A 21,506-nucleotide genomic window follows, 5' to 3' on the forward strand; every position below is an offset into this window, starting at 1 on the left:
TATGTCTGCAGTCATTAAGTGCATTGAATAGACTTGAAAGTATTAAGGTTCAGAGAGAACTGATTTTGCTTTGCTTCGCTCTAGCTTCCCAGTACACTCTGTTTGTAAAAATGTGTATTCAGCAATTTTAGCTTGCCAGTGGGATTCCTGGGTGGTTGCTGTTCCCCTTAGGCTTGCTTAGATGGGCGTGGGCTGGAGGAGAGCTTCACATGGTGCCATGCAGGAGGCTCCACATGCTGTTTGGTGGATTTATTGCCTACCTCTACACTGAGCTCCTCTCTGTCTGTATGGAAGATATCAGTTTATTTTCTTTCACATGGTTTCCAGTCAGTGCCACTACAGTGCTGAATTTGTAACAGTGCATGAGCCAATACTTGTCTGTTCACAATTATGAACAATCTTAATCTTAAAAATACCATTGAACTCACAGTAGAGGTTACCCAAAGTTGTAATTGCTGTGATATTTTCAAATGGCTAGAATGGGGCAAGTTGCTTTAATGATCCTTTCATCATAGGTTCTAAATTGCAGCTGAGTGGTCTGTTTTAAAGAAACATTGTGAGATAGTTCAGGCTTAAAATTTAAATTTCATGCTTCTGGGCTTCTTTCTGTATGCTCATATATTGCTTTTAAATGTCAGTGTTTAGTCAAAATACATTGCTAACTTTTAATATAACCTTTCAATAAAAAAACTGTGTTAATTTTTCAAATATGTACTTTGGATATTGTGTTAGTGCGTAGGAAACAGTTTAAGTCATTGATGGATTTTTTTACATTTTAAGCTGAGTAAAACAAAACATCATGTGATGATGTGATTGCTAGAAACCAGATATTGAAAACTTCCTTCTCATAATTGTCTGATTAAGGCAAAGACACATTCTTGCAGTAGGTGTAGTCAAATTATCATCTGCATATTTATTGTGGCTCAGTTTATGCTAGCAGAAAACATGCCCCAGGATTTCTTTTTAAATATGAAATTTAATTTTGTCTCTAATCAGACATTTGTACACCAGCCCCAGTTCTAGATATCGCATGCCAGAGTATGTTGAACCTTCTTGATGTCATCATGTATTGGACTTGCTGTTTATAATTTCATTGTACTTTGTGCTGTTTGCAAACTGTGGGGTAGGGCAGTCATGTTGCAAGGTGGCCCTTGGCAGACATCAGCTAATCATGACTGCAGGTGTCTGAAGCAGGAATTTGTGTTCTGCAGCTGAAGGCCTTGTCCTGTCCAGGTCTGCACATGGAGTATGCCAAGGGTCAGATTTTCCCTCTCCTGGTCGTTGTTACAGCTCCAGCCGTGGTGGTGGGTATGGAGAGCTAAGGCAACCAGCATGGTGAACATGTTGTGATGGACAGACTGCAGGCATTTGTGTCCTGCCATGTTTTATTCACTCTGGCTATTCCTAATCTGCAGATGCTCAGCAGAGTTCATCTGCTCCCAGTCCTGCTCTCAGCAGTGTCCAGGTCACGGGGGGCTGAATCAGACTTTGCCTCCCTCTGCTTGCAGCAGCCCTCATTCCTGTAGCAGTGGGAGATGATTCATACCCACATTTCATCCCATCATGCAGTCAGAGCATGGCTAGAGGCACAGAATAATTTAGATTGGAAGTGACCTCTGGAAGTCTTCAGTGGAGCTCCCTACTTAAAACAGGTCTGACTAGATCAGGTTGCTCAAGGCTTGGACCAGTCAAAGTATCAGAGTATCTGCAGTGATGGAGATGCCACAGCTTTTCTGGGCAACCTCTGCTGAGGATGCATGTTCTGGTCCCAGCACTGGGAAACCACCTCAGTTCTCCCAGTTTAGATATTGTCTGTGTTTCTGTCCCTGCTGCCCCCATGGCCAAGCTCTTGATGGGGGAACGTTTTGTGCAAGGGCTTTTGTGCAACTGGAATCTCATGGCCTGAGCTTGTAAGGGGTTTTCAGGCTGAGTTTCATGGTCCCATGCCTACTGATGCCACCATGTCCCTTGTGTAAGACAGCCCTGCCCGGTTTGTGTTTCGGCTGCTTACAAACATGCTCTGTGTTGAGCATCATTTAAGAGTCTTTCAAAAAGAATGTGCTGTATTCTAGTTTTGTTTTGCTGTGTTTGGGAAGACATGAAAACAACATGTTTTCCCAAACACAGCCAAAACAATGAAAACCTGTTTTCCCTAGTGCAGCTGTAGTTGTGGGTTTGGCTGGTTTTACAGTTTCTCATAGGGTAGGAAGGCCTTTAGCTGTTCATGGAATGGGTCTGCCAAAGGGCTTGGGGTGTTGGAGCTCGGTCAACTGTTTTGCTTCCAAACAAGTCTCAAGTGATGATTCTGGGAACTGTCTGTGGGTTTATTAGAAACATTTATTAGAAACATCCAGTAGCATGGGGGTTCCTGGTTGTCAAAGTGCAGGTGAAGGAGGTTTAATGCAAACTGGTGACCTGAGGAATGCAGTATGCTGTGGATTTATTAGCTTGGGATGGAGGCGTATGTACCTTACGTTATAAGCTAAGGAAAATAAAGTTGATGTGTTGGCCTTTAAAAACCTGATCCTTCGGTCACGGACGTTCACCTTTCAGACCACTCTTACCAGTTCCTGTCCTGAGTTGTCATGGTTTAACCCCAGCCGGCAACAAAGGACCAGGCAGCTGCTCGCTCACTTGCCCCATGTCAGGATGAGGGGAGACTGGGAAGAGTAAAAGTGGGAAAACTCGTGGGTTGAGATAAAGCCAGGTTAACAGGTAAAGCAAAAGCCGTGCACGCAAGCAAAGCCAAACAAGGAATTCACTCACTGCTTCCCACCGGCAGACAGGCATTCAGCCATCTCAGGAAAGCAGAGCTCCATCGCGCGTAGAGGTTACTTGGGCAGACAAACACCATAGCTCCAAACTTCCCCCCCATCCTTCTTCTTCCCCCAGCTTTGTATGCCTAGCATGACGTCATATGGCTTGGAATACTCCTTTGGTCTGTTGGGGTCAGCTGTCCCAGCTGTGTCCCCTCCAGCTCCTTGTGCACCCCCAGCCTCCTCGCTGGTGGGGTGGGTGAGGAGCAGAAAAGGCCTTGAGGCTGTGCAAGCACTGCTCAGCTATAATGAAAACATCCCTGTATTAGCAACACTGTTTTCAGCACAAATCCAAGACATAGCCCTATGCTAGCTGCTATGAAGAAAACTTACTCTGCCCCAGCCAAAACCAGCATCTGAGTACAGGTTACTTCCCCTTTGCAAAGATCGCTGCCTTAGAGCTCTGCCTGCGGCAGGAGTTGTTTTTGCCTCCTGAGTCTGGTTCACACGTCAGCCGGGTTAGTTTAAATACCCAGTGAAGGTGGTTTGAGCTAATCCATCTGATTTAGCCTGAGGGAGATTAAGAACACTTTAATCCACCAAGAGAATTATGGTAACATTATTCTCAACCAGCAGAACTACAGCTGGGACAGATGGATGTCCGTGGCACTAGGAATTAGTTCAACCATGCTGTCCTTAGAGTAATATGTCAAATGGATGTTAAATTCTTTATAATTTCACTTTGAAGTAATCCAGACTTTTAAATGGAAAACCTCCTGATTTCTTAATTTCAAGTCAGCCTTTCACCAGCAATTCAGGGGTGATTTATAACTTTGCTTTACTGTTGGGAATATGAAATGAAGAATTAATGAAAAAAGTTGAAAAGTTACAAAGGAAAATTTGAATGCTTACATGGAAAAACTGCTATGGCTGTGATGAAAACTCAGTGAATGCTGATGCTTAGCTCAGATGTACAGAGTACTGCCTGGTGGGCAGGAGAGCAAACTAATATTTAAATTCATAAATTATTTATATTAATATTCAGTTTGTCCACAGATGGATGAATACGTTGAAGATAAAAGAACTGGCTAAGAAGAATAGCAAAAAGAGTAGCCAGAGTTTAATTTAATGTAATTATAGGAACAAAAACACAGGCAAATCTGATTTGGGAAGGCCCATGATATTTCTTAAAACAGCAATATGATTTAGTGGAGATAAAGAGAAGCTACATATAAAGTAATCTGGATTATAGTCCTGTGAGACAGGCTGATTTAAAAGTTCCGTAGAAAGCATATAACTCCTAACTCAGTTGTTTTGGATATTTCCAGATGGTAGTTGCTTGTTGATTTTACAGATTGCTACTGAAGTTAAGTGATTTAATATGCTGGAGACTTGTCATGGGGCTGCTTGTTTTGAATGGAAGGATTTATTTTTGCCAACATAGCCAAAAGCAGAAGGGAATTGTCTGAAGCCTTGCACAGCTTTTTTTTTAATGTCTCTGATTAGACTTGCAAGCCTGGGAGGCTTGGCCTTACTTCACTGTTTGCTACTTTTTCGTGGTTGCAAAGGGCAGATGTTAAAAACCAACACCAAAAATATTCCTGAAGTCTGCTAGTGCAAAGTCCCTTCCCCTCCCTAACTCACCTCTTATTTTTTGGCTCATCACTTTAGCGTTAGAACTTGGCATAAATTTTTATAGAGACTTTTCACTCGAGCTCCTGAGTCATTTCAGTGAAGTAATGGCTGATGGAAAAACACTGACTCTGCTTACATGGGCGTGTCTAGCCATAAAACTTGCCATATATTCGAGGAAATAGATCAAGATCTCTCAGATCTCTTCCTGAGAGATATTCTAATGTTTTTGCTATGGTTTTGCTTGACCTGTAAATGCATGACAGGATTTAAAAGTGGGATGATGCTTCCAGAAGCAGTGCCAGACTATAGATGCTTTCACTTGTCCCAGCTTTTCCATGGAAAATTTCTTAGATAGGCATCACAACACTGTAATCTGTGCAGAGCAGAGGGCTGGGATCTGCGCTGAGGAAGTGTGTGTGTGCGTGTGAATTTCTGAGTAAATTTAGAAGCGAGTTGAGTGCTATGGAAATGCTTCTGGTGCAGGTTCTTCAGGGGTGGTTTGGCTGAGGAGTGCGTGCAGCATGCTTGCTGTAGTCACTGTGCACCCATCTGTACCTGCAGTGTCGCTTTTAGGCACCGAAATATGCATGTGAGAAGAAATTCTATTTTTAAAACAGCCAGAGTTAAAATTAGAGTTTCTGCTTTTTATTTTTTCCCTTATCACATTGTCAAGGTGAGGAGGAATTGCCATGTCAAGAGAGCACAGTGTACCTGACACGGCTGGGTCTCACGTGGCAGTGATCAGTGTTTTCACCCCTGCACCGAGCACATAAGTGTTCTCTACCCACTGTAAATGCTGCAGGAGAGAAAGGTAGAAGTAATCTTTGTCAAATCATCCCTGTGGACAGAGCAATCCTCGTTTCTCATGAAAAAGAAAATTGTACCAAAAGCATCCGAGAACTCACTTTGTGGCTAGGAGCGATGTACGGAGTAGGACTGAGTTTTTCTGTGTGGGGAGAGTAGAAGGATGGCATGAGTTTAGAAAGACACTAGTAATGAGTGGGATTAAAAAAGGCGGATATGTGTTTAACTGGGATGGAAAAGCTAGAAAATGGAAAGTGTAAATAGTTACACACACAGATGTGTAAGGCGAAGGTTTTAGGGTGCCTTCTAGAGTTTTAATTACTTAATTTCCTGACATGACTGTGTATCGCTGTGTATCAGCCCTATGAATTGTGTCTACATGTATTGTTTTTTTGATCCCTTTGAGCAGGAAGTTGCCCTGCCTGACTGGTACAGATGCCCTGGAATCCGAATGACACCATGACTCTACTTTGCTGCTTGTTACAAAAACTGAAAGTGTTATTCCTGCGCACAGCATAATGACTGAAGGGTTAACACACTTCCTGTGTCCAAACTGACAGTCAGCGAGGCCATGTAGTAGTTACAATTCGCAAATCACTATCATTTGTAACTCACAATAAAACACAGGGGAGTACAATGCCCATTCATTGGTTTACTGCACTGGGCAGGCGGTATTTCAAGTCGACACACTCTGAATCTGGTTGTTTCGTGCATGCTAGCTTTAGAAAAGGCAGATAGACAGAAAAAGGAAAAAGACATCCCCGATGTGTTTCCTAAAGCAGGGTAGAAGTAACCTCTTCTGATACTTTTTGTATGCAAGACTGTGGTCAGAATAAATATCTGTTGAAGTCAGTAATATCAGATCCTTATTCTTCTCCAGTTAATATTTTTAGAAAGGTTAGAACAATAGTTGGTGTTAAAGTCATTTTTTAATTTGTTTTGAAACAACTATTAAGAATTCCTTTTGTTTCATTTCCTTTGTAGGTATCGTCTTAGTGGCCATAAATCCTTATGAACAACTGCCTATCTATGGCGAAGATATCATCAATGCCTACAGTGGCCAAAATATGGGGGATATGGATCCACATATCTTTGCGGTGGCTGAAGAAGCATATAAGCAGATGGCCAGGTTTGTAGACCACGAGTCTTGGATTCATTGTTTTTCTGAAAGGAGTAAGACTGAAAATTTCTGGCCGGTGGCCTTCCCTTTAATTTATAGCTCATGAAATATTTTGTAAGGTCTGTCTTTTGTCCAGTGTTTTCGTACATTTCACAAGAGGAGAAGTTGCCTAAGTTAGCGAATGGTAAAGCATTACGAATGCCACGGAGCTCATGGCCACTGACAGATAACAGGAATAACCACAGATCTCGTCAGTATTTAGGTCTAAAATTCGCTCAGTGCTTTATAACGTTATGCTGTTTTAATTTGATTAGCAAAATGTGGAGACACTTTTAATCATTAGTGGGTTTTTAAAGAGAAAAGTGCCAGATTCTTAACTATTTCCTATTTATATGTGATACTGACAACAGAAAAAAGTCACTCAGCTTGTGAGTGCTATTATAGGCTCTTAGTTGTGTTAGTAAAGTCCTGGCTACGTAATCTGCCTGTGGCTGTCGTTGGCTGGAATTCAGAGGGAGCAGAGAGACGATTGCACAGAGAGCCTGAAAACGGTACCTCTAAGAATGCTGTAACAGCTGCGCAGGAAATCCTCATGTCTTTAAATATTGCATGAAAATGAACTTTTCACCAAGGAGAGTGGTTGTTAGAAACTTCTTCCCCTTCACCGCAAGAGCCTGCCAATTTGAGAAGCTTTTGAAATATTTAATTTCTAGGATAAAGATCTTTTGGGCTACTGTGTGGTCTTTGGTTAACAAAATGGTCCCTGTTATCCTCAACCGTTAGGTGCAAGCATTAATACAGTTTCCCTTGTGGACAACACAGCCAACGATCAAATTAATCAAGTAAAGCAGTAGCAGGTACCCAGATTAGTTGTGATGGCCCTCAAGCTGTACTGCAGGAGAAGGAGGCAAGGGGAGAGTGGGTTGAAAATGATAAAATGAAATTAGCTGACTTCCTTTAAGAAGCCATATGAGAGCTAGAATAGATAAAATGCTCCATACACTGTGAAGGTAGTCAGCTGCCTCTGTGAATATGGTGATTCACGATACCCACATAGTAGATAATTTCAAAACAAAACGGTACAGTACAGTGCAACATTTCATGACTTAGGGTAATTGCGAAATAGCAGGTGTTTCAAAAATACCCTACATCTGCACAGTTGAATGGCAAAGGTATTCATCTTACTTCCTTTCTGCTAAGAAAATAGACATATAATCTGGTGTGGGAATATAAAGGCAAAACTGTGCGTTATGGCAGTCGCATCTGCATTGTGGCTCTTTCAGTCTAGGTCACTGTTGTTTTACAGATCTAGAGTACTGTTGTTTTATACACAGTTGCTACTCAAGTCCCTCTAAAAGCTCTACAAAATAATAATTTATTAGCCTTATTTTACATCTGAGGCATGGTACAGTGACCTGCAATTATATGTCAGTGGCGGCTGTAATCCAAATTCCCAGAATTTTTGTTCTTAATATTACCCGGTGGAAGGAGGAGGTTGGAGAGGGATCTCTCTCCGCTGGCTGCCTCTAACCACTGTCCGCGGCGGGCTTCCCTCTTACCTGTGTCGCAATTTCAAATTGCCAGATTGCCTGTGTCCTGTGTGCTTACTAGCTGAAGTCTGCGCTGCGGAGATTTCAATCTGCCACCCTTGGCATTCTCTGCCATCGGAGGAGGACTCAGAGGGCTGAGATTTTGGCTAGAGTTTCTGCTGTGGTTTTTCCTTTTTGTGTTAATTGCCTGTTCTTCAGCTCTCGCTGTGCCCTCCAGCAATTCTGCTGGCCTGAATAACAACAAAGAAGATGCAGTAGAAGTTCCTTTTTGAAACAAATGATGAGAAATCATATAAGCATGGAAATGATCTTAAATAATCTTTTTGCATTAATGAATTAATTCTCCATGGGTCTACAACATGTTATAAACAATCTGTTATTCTTTTGTAACTGACACCACTATCATAGGTGCAAAATGAAATCTGAGCACACAAAGAAAATGAAAAAAATTCCTCTACACTGAAGTAATAATTTAATTGTTTATTTAGTTTCCCAATGTTTATTTCCTTTTCTCTCTATTTATTTTTATTGGCTTGCTTGTTCTTAAGAACTTTTTCTGTCATTTGGACATACTGGGTTTGCTCATCGAATTTCATATGCTAATATTGTTTCCAACTCCTTAAACAGTTGTCCTGCCCTTTCACTTCAGTGAAACTTTCTACACTCTGCACAAATCACCGTTTACTCCTGAATTACAAAGTTAAAGGAAAAAATGTGCAGATTTACATTTCTGCAGCTGCTTATTTAAAAACGAAAATCAGATTGTCTGTGACTGTTTCATTAATACTTTAATAATAGCATGGAATATTCATATGGTAGCTACTCGTATGGCATTAATCTGCATTTATGCATGTAATTGGTGAGACTTACTTTTCTGGTGTTTCTGATCTTTCCTAACTCTGTGCTTAAATGATCACTGAAATAATTAGTCATGATGCTTCTATCAATAAGGCTTCAGTGAGATTTTCTAAATATTTACTCCTTAGGTCTTCTTGTTAATTTAAAATTTAATGATTTAGAATTGTTCTTGCCAGATTCACGACTTCATCTGCTGTGGCTGAGAAACTCTTTCCATGTGCATTGTTGTAACTCAGTGATCTCTATGGTCTTCTTCAGCCATAAAAAATGCCCCATGACAGCAATCAGGAAAGCCAGTGATTGTACACTAAATATTTGCATTGTGTCTTCAGAAAAAATACAGTGCACAAATGTTGACCGCTGGAATGACGGGGATGGAGCTCACACCTGGCTTGTGCACAAACAGTGATACTCAGCAGCTGCCTGGGGTTAATTGCAGTACAAAGCAACACACAAAGATACCTTTGCATGCAAAATTTTCTGCACAAAGAGCGCCAAATGATGTGGTATGCGTGGGCTGTGAAGTGATGTACCCGCTTGGGCATCCAGTATTTTCACTTCCAACAGCAGTTCTGTCACCAGTTTCTGGTGGAGGGTTAGCGAGAAGGATCATGGCTCGCCTTTACCCATAGCTGGCAATGAAATATGTGATTACTGTTTGCTCAGTAGCTTCTTGTCTTTTTCAGCACAGAAAAATGTGCACAGCTCTTCTAAGACTAATCTCGTTTTGGATTATTATTTCTTTTTTTTTTTTTTTTTTTTTTGCTCCCTCCTTCTATTCCCCCCTTCTCATCTGTATCTTTGTGCTTTTTTCCTTTTCGCTCTCCATATCCTACAGCTCCCCTGCACAGACTGACAGCTTCATTTCCAACACCTTTCCTCTGCTGTGCCCAAAATAAGCAATGAACTAGTTTTACAACTGCATTTAAATTGTGTTAGACTTGGGGTTATGTACACCTCATACTCAGCAGTAACTGTGTTGGTTCGGGTTGTAGGATCCTCCACACTGCAGGTGTTAGGATTCCAGTGCAGATCCCTTCCTCTGCCAAGTGGGAGGAGACCCACCTGCGAGCATGTCCCCGCGGGAGGAAGCAGGGTCGGTGGGACTGGGTCTGTCCAAGGGCTCCTCTCCTGCACAGGTCTCCCTCTTCTCACGGGTAGGCAGTGTGTTGTTCGTGGATAGCCTGCTTCATGTGAGCAGACGTATGCAGGTTTGGGACAACATTTAAGGCAGACGAGCGATTTAAAAGGGAAGAAATTATTGCTGAAGCACTTCTTTTTGTCTCAGAAATACAAACCACAATGTCGGCACGTAGGTGTTTGCATGCCTTGAACCCTTTGAACTACAATGCATACCGCTTGTGTAAGTCAGCATTTCTGAATTATTAACAAAAAATAAGTTCAGTCTTCACAGTTACCCCTCTGTGATAACTATGAAAATTGAGGGAGAGCATCAGATGTCAAGTATTTGATTTTTTTTTTTTATTTTTTTTTAAAGCATTACAACTTCAGTGGGAATTGTAGCCATCAGCAGGTGCAGCTGATTTTCTTTGTAATGTTCAGTAGAAGCCTCCATTTTTAACTATATGTTTTGCAATAAGTGGAGATGTTGATGATTATACTCTTGAAACTGTTAAGAATTGCATTAATGCATGAGACTTATGATTATCAGGTACCCAACACTACTAGGGAAAGAAGTTCTAAATCACTCTTACAGAGGATCTGCTCACCTGCCTGGGAAGGGCGTACTGCAGTAATTAAGATAATGTATTTTTTTATCAGCCCTTTGTTGGTCTGTTTTGTTCCATTCTACTTGTGGTTGATGACAGATACAGCAGAATCCAGTGCTTTTCAATTTAGTAAATTAACTTGGAGATTTCGTTCTGATTAATTAATAAAGTTGTCTGGCAAAGTGGAAGTTGAAAGTAACATTTGCGAACAGAATTAGACACTGGTGAGATCCCTATAAAACTCAGTGAATACCAGGACAGAAAGCAAGAGTGTTTAAAGCATCAGGCTCCAAAGTTTTGCTTTTTCTGTTTGGACAAAGTATAATGATTTATTCGATGTTAGTGTGTATCTGTTTCATTAAATTACCTTTAATAAGCAGGCAGCCTCTCTGTTTTGTCAGATTTTCGGCATCTGTCTGATGGTTCTCAGCTACAGGAACATTTTTTTCTGTCACTTTCTGTTCAAGAGGAGTTTGGTGAGCTGTTGAGTAGGTGTTTTAAAGGCGCCTTGGCTGACAGTCTCCAGTTATCCCAAGCATCCCAGGATGATATCCTCTTATAAAAATACACATTTGGTCAGCTGCTGCTTTGCTTCCAAGTGTCTGAAAAGTGGATGCTCTGTTCTCCCCTGGCTGGCAGAAGTCGGGAAGGGGATGATTAATAACCCATCACGGATCTGCTTCCAGTCACAAAACGAGAGCCTGCTGTGGTGGGCACGGCACAAATGTACAAGGGCGTTCTTTGACTTATGGCTTTGACATCTGACTTTCTGAATGAAATACTTACCTTGAAAAGAGATGGTACTTTTTGGGGCTCTGTTGTTAAAATTAAAAGAAAAGGGAAATTGTCCTTTGGTGAGTACAGATGATTTAGGAATGTCCTCTCATGCTTTGGGTCTGACATTTTGTGATGTTACGGATACAGAACAGCAGATGGGGTCATCAACTTGATGTAACATCAGGGACCTACTTGTCTGAGCAGTGATTTTTTTTAGGCAACAAGAGGGTTAAGCATGGTCATAGCTGGAAGCTAGAGTTCATGCGAGGTTGCCTGCTGGTAGCTAAGCAATGAGCTTTCCTAAACTATTGCAGGAGTGACCTCTGACTAATCCCTGGATAAATCAATTGCGTAGTGCTGGCTCATCTTTGTGTGCCACTGGAGTGCAATCTGTCATGATTCTGCGGCATGTGCTGACCTCGGTTTTCTTCATTTGTATGTGCTGGGGGAGATTGCTGTCAATTCATTATCTTTACCTTTTGCCATTTTTACAGTCGAGAGCCATGTTTCCTGGATACAATTAAAATCGCAAGTGGTGTGATTAGTTAATTTAAAAAAAAAGTACATCTGCTGGTTTGGGGAGTATTGCAGAATGGTTTTATGAAGCCGTTGTTGAAGAGGACCAAAAGTTGCTTAAGAACTTGAAGTGTTTCAGAGTGGCTGAGTTGACAGCTGGAGCGGACTCAAGAGAATTCAGGTTATATTTAATAGTAATATCTCACCTTGGCTTGGCACTTTCCATGAACAGATCTCAGAGTCTTCTACAGAAGAGATCAGTATTGTTACTTCCATTTTATAAGTTGAAACAGAGATGGGGAGTGGGAGAGCAACTTTGGCGAGTTCCCCAAGGCAGCAAAAGCAGGGCATAGAACCCCTGAATCAAAAATCCTGATCCAGTGTTGGACGACTTGGTCACACCAGCTTGACAATAAAATATGTGAGAATAGAATATGTAATTGATGGTGCAGCAGTTCAGTGGGTTTCCTGGTAACATCTCGCAAAGCTAATTTGTTTTCAGTGCACAAGAATTAACATGCTATATTTTGCATGCCTTCATTTCCTGCAGCGTTAAAGGGTCTCTGTGCCAGGTAACACATATTGCACAGTAACGTTTGCTTTCGCAGAAGGCTTCGTGTTTTCCAGGCACTTTACAGGCATCCACCAAGGTCTGTCTCCTCTAATGCTGGTGTATCAATTTCTGTTTGTACGGGAGAGAAGTGGGGCAGAGATGATGTGCTGTGGCCATGCCTGGGCCAGCCCAGAGTTGGTCCCAGGCACTGAGTTTCCAGCCCTCGGTCCTGTGCTCAGAACATCCTCTTTTCTCCGGTGGCTAAAGATATCAGTGAGAAATGCTGTCAGGTGTAAAAAAACAGTTAAAATGGAAATATATTTAGAAATGTGGTCAAAGAACATGGTTTGTTGGACTGATGTTCCGTGCCTATTAAAAATGAATGATTTTACAAATAATTAATTTACTGCTTAGCCAGGAGCAATTGCTGTGACTCAAGGTGCAGCTGAACATGTCTCCGAGTTGTTAATGCGCGGCATCTGTGAAGACCAGGATGGTCAGGTCAGAGCATGTTTGATCCAGACAGCCACAATAAACCGATGGGCACAGCGTGCGCAGGTGGAACAGCCCAAGAAATATGGCTGCTGCTCTGCGCGAGAAGTGACACTTGCTCCTGCGGCGCGGCACTAGGAATTCACTTTTTCTTTCCTTTCCCCCCGCCCGTCACATCGCCACAGAAAGGTTCCAAGCACGTTAGTCTCTAATAATAATCCTTCGCGCTTACACAGCACTTTGCACATTCTGGGCATTTTGCAAAAGCTACTGTGTTAATCTACACAACAGCCCTTTGAGGGTGGAAAAAATAACGATCTGTGTCAGGCCGCACCTTTTGGGATGTGCCAGTACAAGTGAATCGGGAGGCTTCGGCACTGGGAACGCCGGGATGACGTGGCTCCGCGGGGAAGGAGGGGCTGTGCCCGCTGTGCAAAGGAGCACTGAGAGGAGGAAGCTTTAAAAAATGAGGGGAGAAGGTTTCCTGCGGTACGGGTGGAGGTGGAGCGCTGGGGTGGCATTTGTGGGTGCTGCCTGGCTGCAGGGGAGACCTCTCAGAGGACGGTGACCTCCCAGGGAGGGGGGCTCTGCAGCCACCGAGAGAGAATGGAAAGATGTGCCTGCGGTACGTGGGCTGTAGGAAGCGGCTGGAAAGTAAGAGGGTGAAATGGGGGTGCCTTCCCATGTTAAGGAGGCCAAGACCCAAATCCAGAAACAGTGTAACAGAACTTATTTAGGGCTGCAAAGAGTTTTGTGATTAAAATAGTTTGTTCAGAAGGTTGACGAAGGGCAAGATGCTGCCTCCTGCTCTCGATGAGAGAGGTCATGGGAAAGCTGCCCGGACTGGCCGCTGCCATTCTCGATTGGTCTGAGAGCATTAGAAATCTGCTGAATTAATTCTTATTTATTTATTTATTGAACAGTTGAATTACTTCTATGTGAAAAGCAAATCCTGGGTTTGTAGAGCTGCCAATTTTTATAATGGCTCCTAACCGATGCTGCACACGCTGGGCTGCGTTTCAACGGCCTTTGCACTGAACAAGTGCTGCTAAACCCGTCCAGCCCTGGTTGTGGCCACACACCGCCACGCTCAGGCAAAGGTGAGGCGAAATATATCGCACTGACTCATGTTAAACCTTCCAGGGCTGGTGGGTTTTACAGCTGCCTTTCGTTTTAGGGCAACTGTAACAAGCCATTTGGGTCTTTCAGAAAAGCAAAGACCTGTGCCAGTGGAAGCATCACATGGAAGTGGAGCAGGACTGCCCAGAGAGCGAACCTGGGACCTGCCCCGATGGGGGACGCAGGGGCAGGTGTTGGGGAGAGCACAGGCTGGGGAGCTCTGCAGAAAGAATCCCAATGTCTCTCCCAAACCACATTTCGTTCTGAAAAAAGAAGAGTGTTCTAGGAAAAAGAAAAAAAAAAAAGGACGTATTTTGATTTCAAGTTCACAATCACTGGTAATTTTAGGAAACACTCTATTTCGACCTTTATTGAAGTCAGACCTGTTTAGTGAGCCTTCAGATGAGGTGTGCAAAACCTTAGAATTTCATCTCATACGACGGATTTGTCTTTCTGTTGCTTTATTCTTTTCCCTGCATTTGTCTGCTATTCGTCCTCGTTCCTCTGCTGGAAGATGCCCAGTCCCGTGGAGACGGTGCTGCCTTTAGCCTCGTGGTGCCTTAGTCTGTGGCTGGGAGCTCTTTCCTAAATTTCCTAATGAGTTAATCAAGCTGCTTTCTGTGAAGCTCACAAAACATTCAGTACTACAGAGAACTCTTAACTTTATATTGATACCTGATGAAAGCCAGTGGATTTCCCAAGAAAGGAGTTTAAAATCTTTTCTGTGGGTACTTCCAAGACTGAATTAGCTGTTTGGAGTGGGTGGAGTGTTTGATTTATTTCTCTATTCCTATAACATCAATACTTCCAAGTTATTTGGGAACATCGATAAAGCAGTTACAGTGATATTTAGCACCTCCTCGCTGCTTTTATTTTCAGTGCACTGTGTAAACTTCTTTTATTTCATCTTGTCAACGGGGAAGTTATTTGGTAACTTTTTCTGCGCTCTTTGTTTTTGTTATAGCTGCCTCATGGAGGGAAGCTGATCTTTTATTAAACAGGTTTGTTTAGTCATGCTCTCGGATACAAAGATGCGTGGATGTTCTGACTGTAGACACTGCAGGTTATTTTGGTCATACGGTGTCACAAGTGTGCAAGGGGGATGCTGAGAGGTTGGTTGCGAAAAATAGGACACTTGCTTAGGCCAGAGTTACGTTTGCATTGCGGGAGACGCTTAATGGCGTCAGCGGCGTGCATGTACGTGTATCCTTGCACAGCTCGGAAATCTGCTGTGTAGTGTGGAGTGTGAAACACAGCACTTCGCTGAAACGAGGTGTGTGTTGGTGCCTGGTTAATGCTATGACGCTCGGAGTGGGTGCAGCTAATGGAGGTACAGCAAGGTTTCAAACATGCCAGCATTTCAGAATGAATCCTGTCTGACCTTTCAGCAGTGCCATTAGTTTTTGACTTATTTTCTTGGGTTGGTTTTCCTGCTGCGGTAATTCAGCTGTAGGATGGCATATCACTGAGTTCCTTTTCTGTCTTTGATGGGCACGATACACGTTGATGTTAGTGGTAATTATGTGTGTACACTGAGAAGAGGATCTATCCCAAATGCTCCCTGAGTCACAGGTTCCTTCCCTGTGAGTTTGTGCCAGGTTCTTTCATCATTCAAACTTCACTGTTTTGAAAATGTAAAGCAATTTCAGGCTTACAAGTGTACCTTATTACTACAGAACTACGGTAGAGGAGCAGCAGTGAGATAAAGCAGACCAGACTGTCACTGCTAGATCAAATAAAAGCTGTTTATTGTGTTCTTGTTCTTGCATTGAGGCAGTAGGAGATTTCAGTGTTTGAAGGTTGCAGGATCAGGCCTTTAGCAGCAATTTGTCCTGTTTTGATTTAAATAAAAAAATAAAACTATCATGTGCCGTGGGCTTAGTGCCCTTCGCCATAAGCTAAACCTGTTATACCAAAAGAAAAGAAGAAGCCAGTAGCAACTCCATGAAAAAAGGCAGTAGATTTAATTAAACCTCTTAGCACTGGAGCAGTGAGAGGAGAAGATGTCCTGAAGGTGGTGGCCTTCAAACCACTCGGACAAGAAGCTTCCTTAAAAATGTCGGCACTGTGGCCGTGTCCTCAGGGTTAACAAACGCAGATGATTTAGGATCAAAGGCAAAATAAGTACTAATGTTCTTCTCATCACATTGCCCTGTTATTTGCTCTGTTCATTTTATACTAGGGACATCTCACTCTGATCTTTTCTGCCAATCTTATCTATGTTATAGGGCATTGAGACAGCTCAACTTTGAAGTAGTTCATCACAGGCAAGCATTTCAAAGTCTGTATAAGAATCATTTAAAATCAGCTGTTAACGATACACTTTTGACAGGTAGAGAAGCTGGTGGCTTGGGCATGGATGGATTGATATGAATATTGAGGTTGATATAGGTAATTCTGTATTCCTTTTGTTGGTTTTCCCAGGCTGATGTTTTTGTGGTGTGTGTGCTTATGTACATCTCTTTGACATTATTTGCTGTGGAGTCATGAGTCTGAAAGACAAGATCAAGTGATACATCCAATGCATCAGTCATAGGAAGCAAAATCCCACAAAAGCTGTGTTGTGCTTTGATGATTAAACTGAATAGCTCTGGGCTTCTTTAATCCCCGCTGAAATGCTTATTGATGGGTATGTTTTTAACTGTTCAAGTGTTCCTGCTTCAGAGGGGGATTTTCTATTCATATAGAGGAAGAGGCTAAACAAAGATGTCTGTAGGGATTTTTCAGTCTATATGTCTTGATTACCCTGGTCTGTTTGGCCAGTTTGCTGTGGAAATGATGGCTGTGATGCGGTGAGCTGTTTTGGTTTTCGAGGGAAATGGCTTCAGTGGGTGTACTGATCTTACAGAATGAAAATTGTTTGAAAATCGATAACTCTGCCTTTAACGTTAGTAACTTTAATATTTCATTTCTTACACTTCTTATCCTTTTTTTGCCTCACTTTTTCCATTGGTCAACTGAAATTGTTAAAAGCTGCCTTCGATAATGGCAGCTATCAATGATCAGTCAGTGTTGTTGCAGCACTCTGCACATTGAAGGTGCCCAGTGACAGCCTTGCTCTGGCTTCCGCTGCCGCTGCCAGCTGTGACCTCACGGGCATAGAGTTTCCCCCGTTCTGAGCCCTTCTGAAAGCATCTCCCGTAGATTCCTATGAAATACAGGATTCAAAGTTGGTAGTAGTCAGTGCTGTTAGAAGTGTTGCATTAGGATATATGCACCTCCTTCACAAAGTTTTTTTTTCACGTCTTGAAAACAAGATTTAAAAAAATTTCTTTTAAAAGCACTTTCTGGTTTCTTGCGCATTGTCATTTCATTCATATTCTGCAAAACCCTTTTCTGCATGTAAGGTATCTCAAGCCAGTTTGCAGCACTCTTTCTTCCCCAGTGCTGAACCTCCTTTGAGCAGAAGCTATCTTCAGTCTTGAATTTTGCAATGTTTTTTCAAAGCATAAAAAAATGCTCCTGGAACGTAGGTTGTATTCTCAAGCTTCCAGGAGTTAGGTAAGTCTACAGCTATTCTGTTTTGTCACTCTGACAGTGAATTTCCTCATAAACATATTGCCTGTCAACAGAATTTTGTAGGCAGAGCAAAATTGTCTTTAAAGTTTACCAGCCTATGCACAAATCTATTTCTGTCCTTTACTGGAATTATGAGATGAAAAATTAGTGACATTTATTGCTCGTTCTTGTCATAAGGAGTGGAGTTGTACATGGCTTAGATACAGCATTTTAATATTACCTTTCAAAATTAGACATTGGCATTATTTTTATGATAAATAACATTATTTTAAATTATCAGTTATTTATTCCATACTGTGTTACTGTTCTTTTATTTGACAAGAAATAGCTGTAGCCCTCACATGACTCTTGAAGTATAGGCCTGAGAGAATGGATATGGAAGATTTCTGAATCAAGTCGCCTGCTACTGCGAGCAATCTCAGCCTATCATTTCACATTTCAGCTTGTGAAATGTTTGAGCCTATTGTCTTAAAACTGAAGTTTTGGGTTGGTTTTGACATTCCTTTTTTCTTCTGTGCTGTTCAGAAATGACAAAGGCTGAACGTGATCCTGACCGGTGCCTGAACATAATACTGTGTGTTTCTGTGAGTGGTAAACTGCTCCCAGTCAATCTGTTTCAGTCTGCTGGCGTTAAACACCTCTTTTGGAGATAATTTGGCTTCGTGTCGTATCACTGTAGTTCTGTATCGTAGGATGTGATCGTTATCCACTTTGGGTGAAAGAGGACTCCTCCACCTTCTTGTCTCCCAGCTTGCTTCTCCTCATTTCTCTTTGTAAAAGCGTAATTAAAATCTTCCCTCTGTTCAGGAGTAATCTTAAAGTCATCTAATGATGTGCTTTATTGAGAGAAAAAGCTACAAGAAGATGAGGAAGTATTGCATAGATAATGGATTGTGGCATCAGGCTGCAAAGTGGTGCCATACGTAAGACTGCTGCCCTACTTACTGATTTCATTGGCTGAAAGTTTTAATTATAGCTTTTTTTCTGGCTGGTGGCATGTTAAGTGCTTGAAATGTCAGGTCAAAGGCTGGGGGCTAATGATTTAACTATAAATAACTCCAAAGCTGTTATTTATACCTGAGAAAGAACTCAGGGTATTGTTACTTGTGTTTTCTGGGGGGTTTTTTACTTTGTTTAGGTTTAGGTTTTTGTTAGTTTTGTTTTGTTTTTATTGCAGCCTGGTCATGAAAATTTCATTGGGCGTAAGTAGAGGTTATATTTTAGACTGACCATTGCTTATGCCAAACCATTGAAAATAATTCCTGGCGTGTTTTGTGCACTATCCAAGGTCTTTTGATCCTATTTTGCTTGTTACTTTCTTTTCAGTGTGGCATTGTCTTTCTTTAAAGTTTAATGACACGAGAGCCCTCTGCGGAGCCGTGACAGCAGCCTGGCAGGACTATCCCACCCTGACTGAGGGTCGTGCTGCCAGTGGTAGTGTGTCCAAGTGCCACATTTTCCCGGGGCGCGCGGCAGCGACAGCTCAGCCCCTACTGCTTTTGTGTTTGGGGGTGTTGTGTTCTGCTGTCCTTCCTCCTCCTGCAAACGTCGAGTGTGATCTTGGGCATTTTGTTGCGTTTTCCTTTCTCTCTGCCAAAAACAAGAATAATATGCTAGAGGATGGGCTCTCCAGTGTGTTAAAGCGAGACAATGGACTAATGTACTCCTGAAGACAAGAGCGGCTCTGAGCGGGGATGGCGCGCTGGCGGGGCGATGCGAGAGGGCTCTGCTGCCGACAGTGAGCGAGCCCTTTGTCTCTCATGGCTGCTGTAGCTGCTGCAAACACAAATGTTCATTGCAGAAGAGATGGCAGCAACGTTTTCAGCTTGCACAGTGCCAGTCGTATCTTCTCTTGGTGGATTTATGAAAAGTGTATGTGTTGACGTACTTATACAATAATATAATAATGGATCCCTTATTCCTGAACAGATGGAGGAGTGCTATGGAGAAGAGTTCATCTTCGTATGTTATGATGTGGGGGAAGGAAACTCTCGGCTAATTAGCAACAGTATTGCTAAGGAGAAATTATTTCAACCTTGTTTTTTTCATGACTGTCTCTTAAAACATGGAGCTCCCTACTCTGCAGCCCTCTGAAGAGATGAGTGTTTGCTTGCTACCGCTCCCGAACTCCCACAGAGGGACTCGGGACTGCAAAACCAGCCTGCGCTTTCTGCGCTTGCACCCGTGTCCTTCAGGGATGTGTCAGGTAGAACGAGACACGTGATCCTGCTTCGGCAGGAGGGTTGGACTAGATGACCCACAGAGGTCCCTTCCAACCCCGACCATTCTGTGATTCTGTGATTCTGTGATTTTGATATTCTTCTCTTGGCAATGGAGTTGGGTTTTTGTTGATGGTTTTGTCAGAGTCCTGTAGTACTGCGGTTGCGTTACTTTGTTTTCTGAAAGTCTGCTGTACTTTGGGAACTGAGGTAAAAATAAGCTTAGTCATCAGAGGATACATTTCATGGGACTGGAGCTTCCTGAGTCTTCAGTCTTCATATATATAATGATATTTAATACATGAAACAGAGCTGGTGATCTACAAATGAAAAGCTAGTTACAGCATTGCCCATCTCCTGTGTTAGGCAGCTCCTGAAATCAGACCAGAAGCTTCATGTTTTAGAATACTATAGGGTTTTTTTCCTATTTGTAAGAGCACAGGAGAGAGCCCTGCCAGCCCTATGAAGAAATTGTCTCTGTTTTTGACTCGCTGCAGGAACTGTCTGTGTGAGAGGAAAATTGTTTGATATTGGTTTTCCCATTTAAGCCTAGATGTTGTGCGTTCGGCTGGACTTCTCCCACGCCCTGCCGCTGCTCTGTTTGACCATGAGGATCCGTACAACTCATGGCACCTCCTGATGTGCAGAGCTGCGGGCTGTCACTCGTGCACGTCTGCCTGATGCTAGTGGACTCTGGGAGGGAGAACGGGGAAGAAGCAAGAGTGTTTCTTCTTCCTTTCCCAGCTGGAAATCATCATCGCTACCGCAAGCCATCCCAGGCACCGCAGACCTCCCTCAGGAGTGCGCGGCAGGTCTAATGGCCACCGTAGCGAGTGGCCTCATCGACGGGCATTCTCATATTCCTGGGCCAAGGCTGGCATATCTGTGGGTTCAGCCTGTGTAACCCGGGCTGCACGCAACCCGGTATCAGTCTGAATATTACAATTTCCCCAAACTTTCCCGCTGAAAGTGACAGCTTGGTGTATGTGAATGTGTGAACTGTGCTGTAGTCATTCGCACCTATCGCATGTGTTAAATGGAAGTTGAGAACATAAAATTAGCTTGGTTTGATCTTTTTAACACTTCCCTATTAAATTTAAATCAGCGTTCAGCCATTTCAAGTAATTTGATTTTACCAAAATGCGGAAAATCTGCTTCAACCAATGGCTTTGTTTGATTAAACGAATCCCACCTTGGCTCTCCCAGAGATGCGTCATGTAACCGGAGGCTCCTTCAGCCTACATCTTTGTGCAGCACGGAGCAGATGCTGGAGTTGTGCTCTGATCTGGGGGCTTGGCCATGTTCTTGAAGATAGGTAACAGCTTGAGAGTGACAACGTGATTTGTAATTTAGCTTCATAATTTCATCAGCAGCTTTTTTTTGACCATCTCAGAAATAGAACCCCAGATCTTCTGGAGGACCTTTAGGCTACAGAAACCACAAATAGTTTTTCCGTGCATATTTTTTCGCTTCCCCTGCATAGCATTTACTGATGGCCTCAGCAGGCGTTTGGAGGCTGTGCAGACTGTGTATGTGCTGCCTGAACGTGTGCCTGCCTGAAAATTCATTCACAGTTACTGTGCTGTAGGTGCAGCCTGGTCTGGGGCTTGGCTGTACTTTATGTGTTCCAGCCCCAGCTCTGTAAAGCTTTGGGGTAAAATTTATTCCTTCTTTCTCCACTTTCCAGTATATAAGATAGAGTTAAGCTCACTGAGCTCATAGAAGTATTTTGAAATATCATTTGTTTTAACTTCTTTTGCTTTGGAAATATAAAATACTGTCTAGAGCATGTATGGTCTTTATTTTAAAAGATTCAGGCTATATAAATGCTAATTTCTACCCCTGTTGTTTTGTAGTG

General features: G+C 42.6%; 1 protein-coding gene across 5 annotated transcripts in view; it reads left to right on the plus strand.

The window, feature by feature from the left end:
• MYO5A (myosin VA) overlaps positions 1-21,506 on the plus strand; it is a 106,063-nt gene that overhangs the window by 22,553 nt on the left and 62,004 nt on the right. For all 5 annotated transcript variants that reach the window (XM_075431342.1, XM_075431347.1, XM_075431344.1 and 2 more), the window contains exon 4: positions 6,180-6,324. In XM_075431342.1, the coding sequence (XP_075287457.1) occupies positions 6,180-6,324 (145 nt within the window). The remainder of the gene's footprint in view (positions 1-6,179; positions 6,325-21,506) is intronic.

The sequence above is a fragment of the Opisthocomus hoazin genome, chromosome 10 (genome assembly GCF_030867145.1).
Source record: "Opisthocomus hoazin isolate bOpiHoa1 chromosome 10, bOpiHoa1.hap1, whole genome shotgun sequence".
NCBI classification, from domain to species: domain Eukaryota; kingdom Metazoa; phylum Chordata; class Aves; order Opisthocomiformes; family Opisthocomidae; genus Opisthocomus; species Opisthocomus hoazin.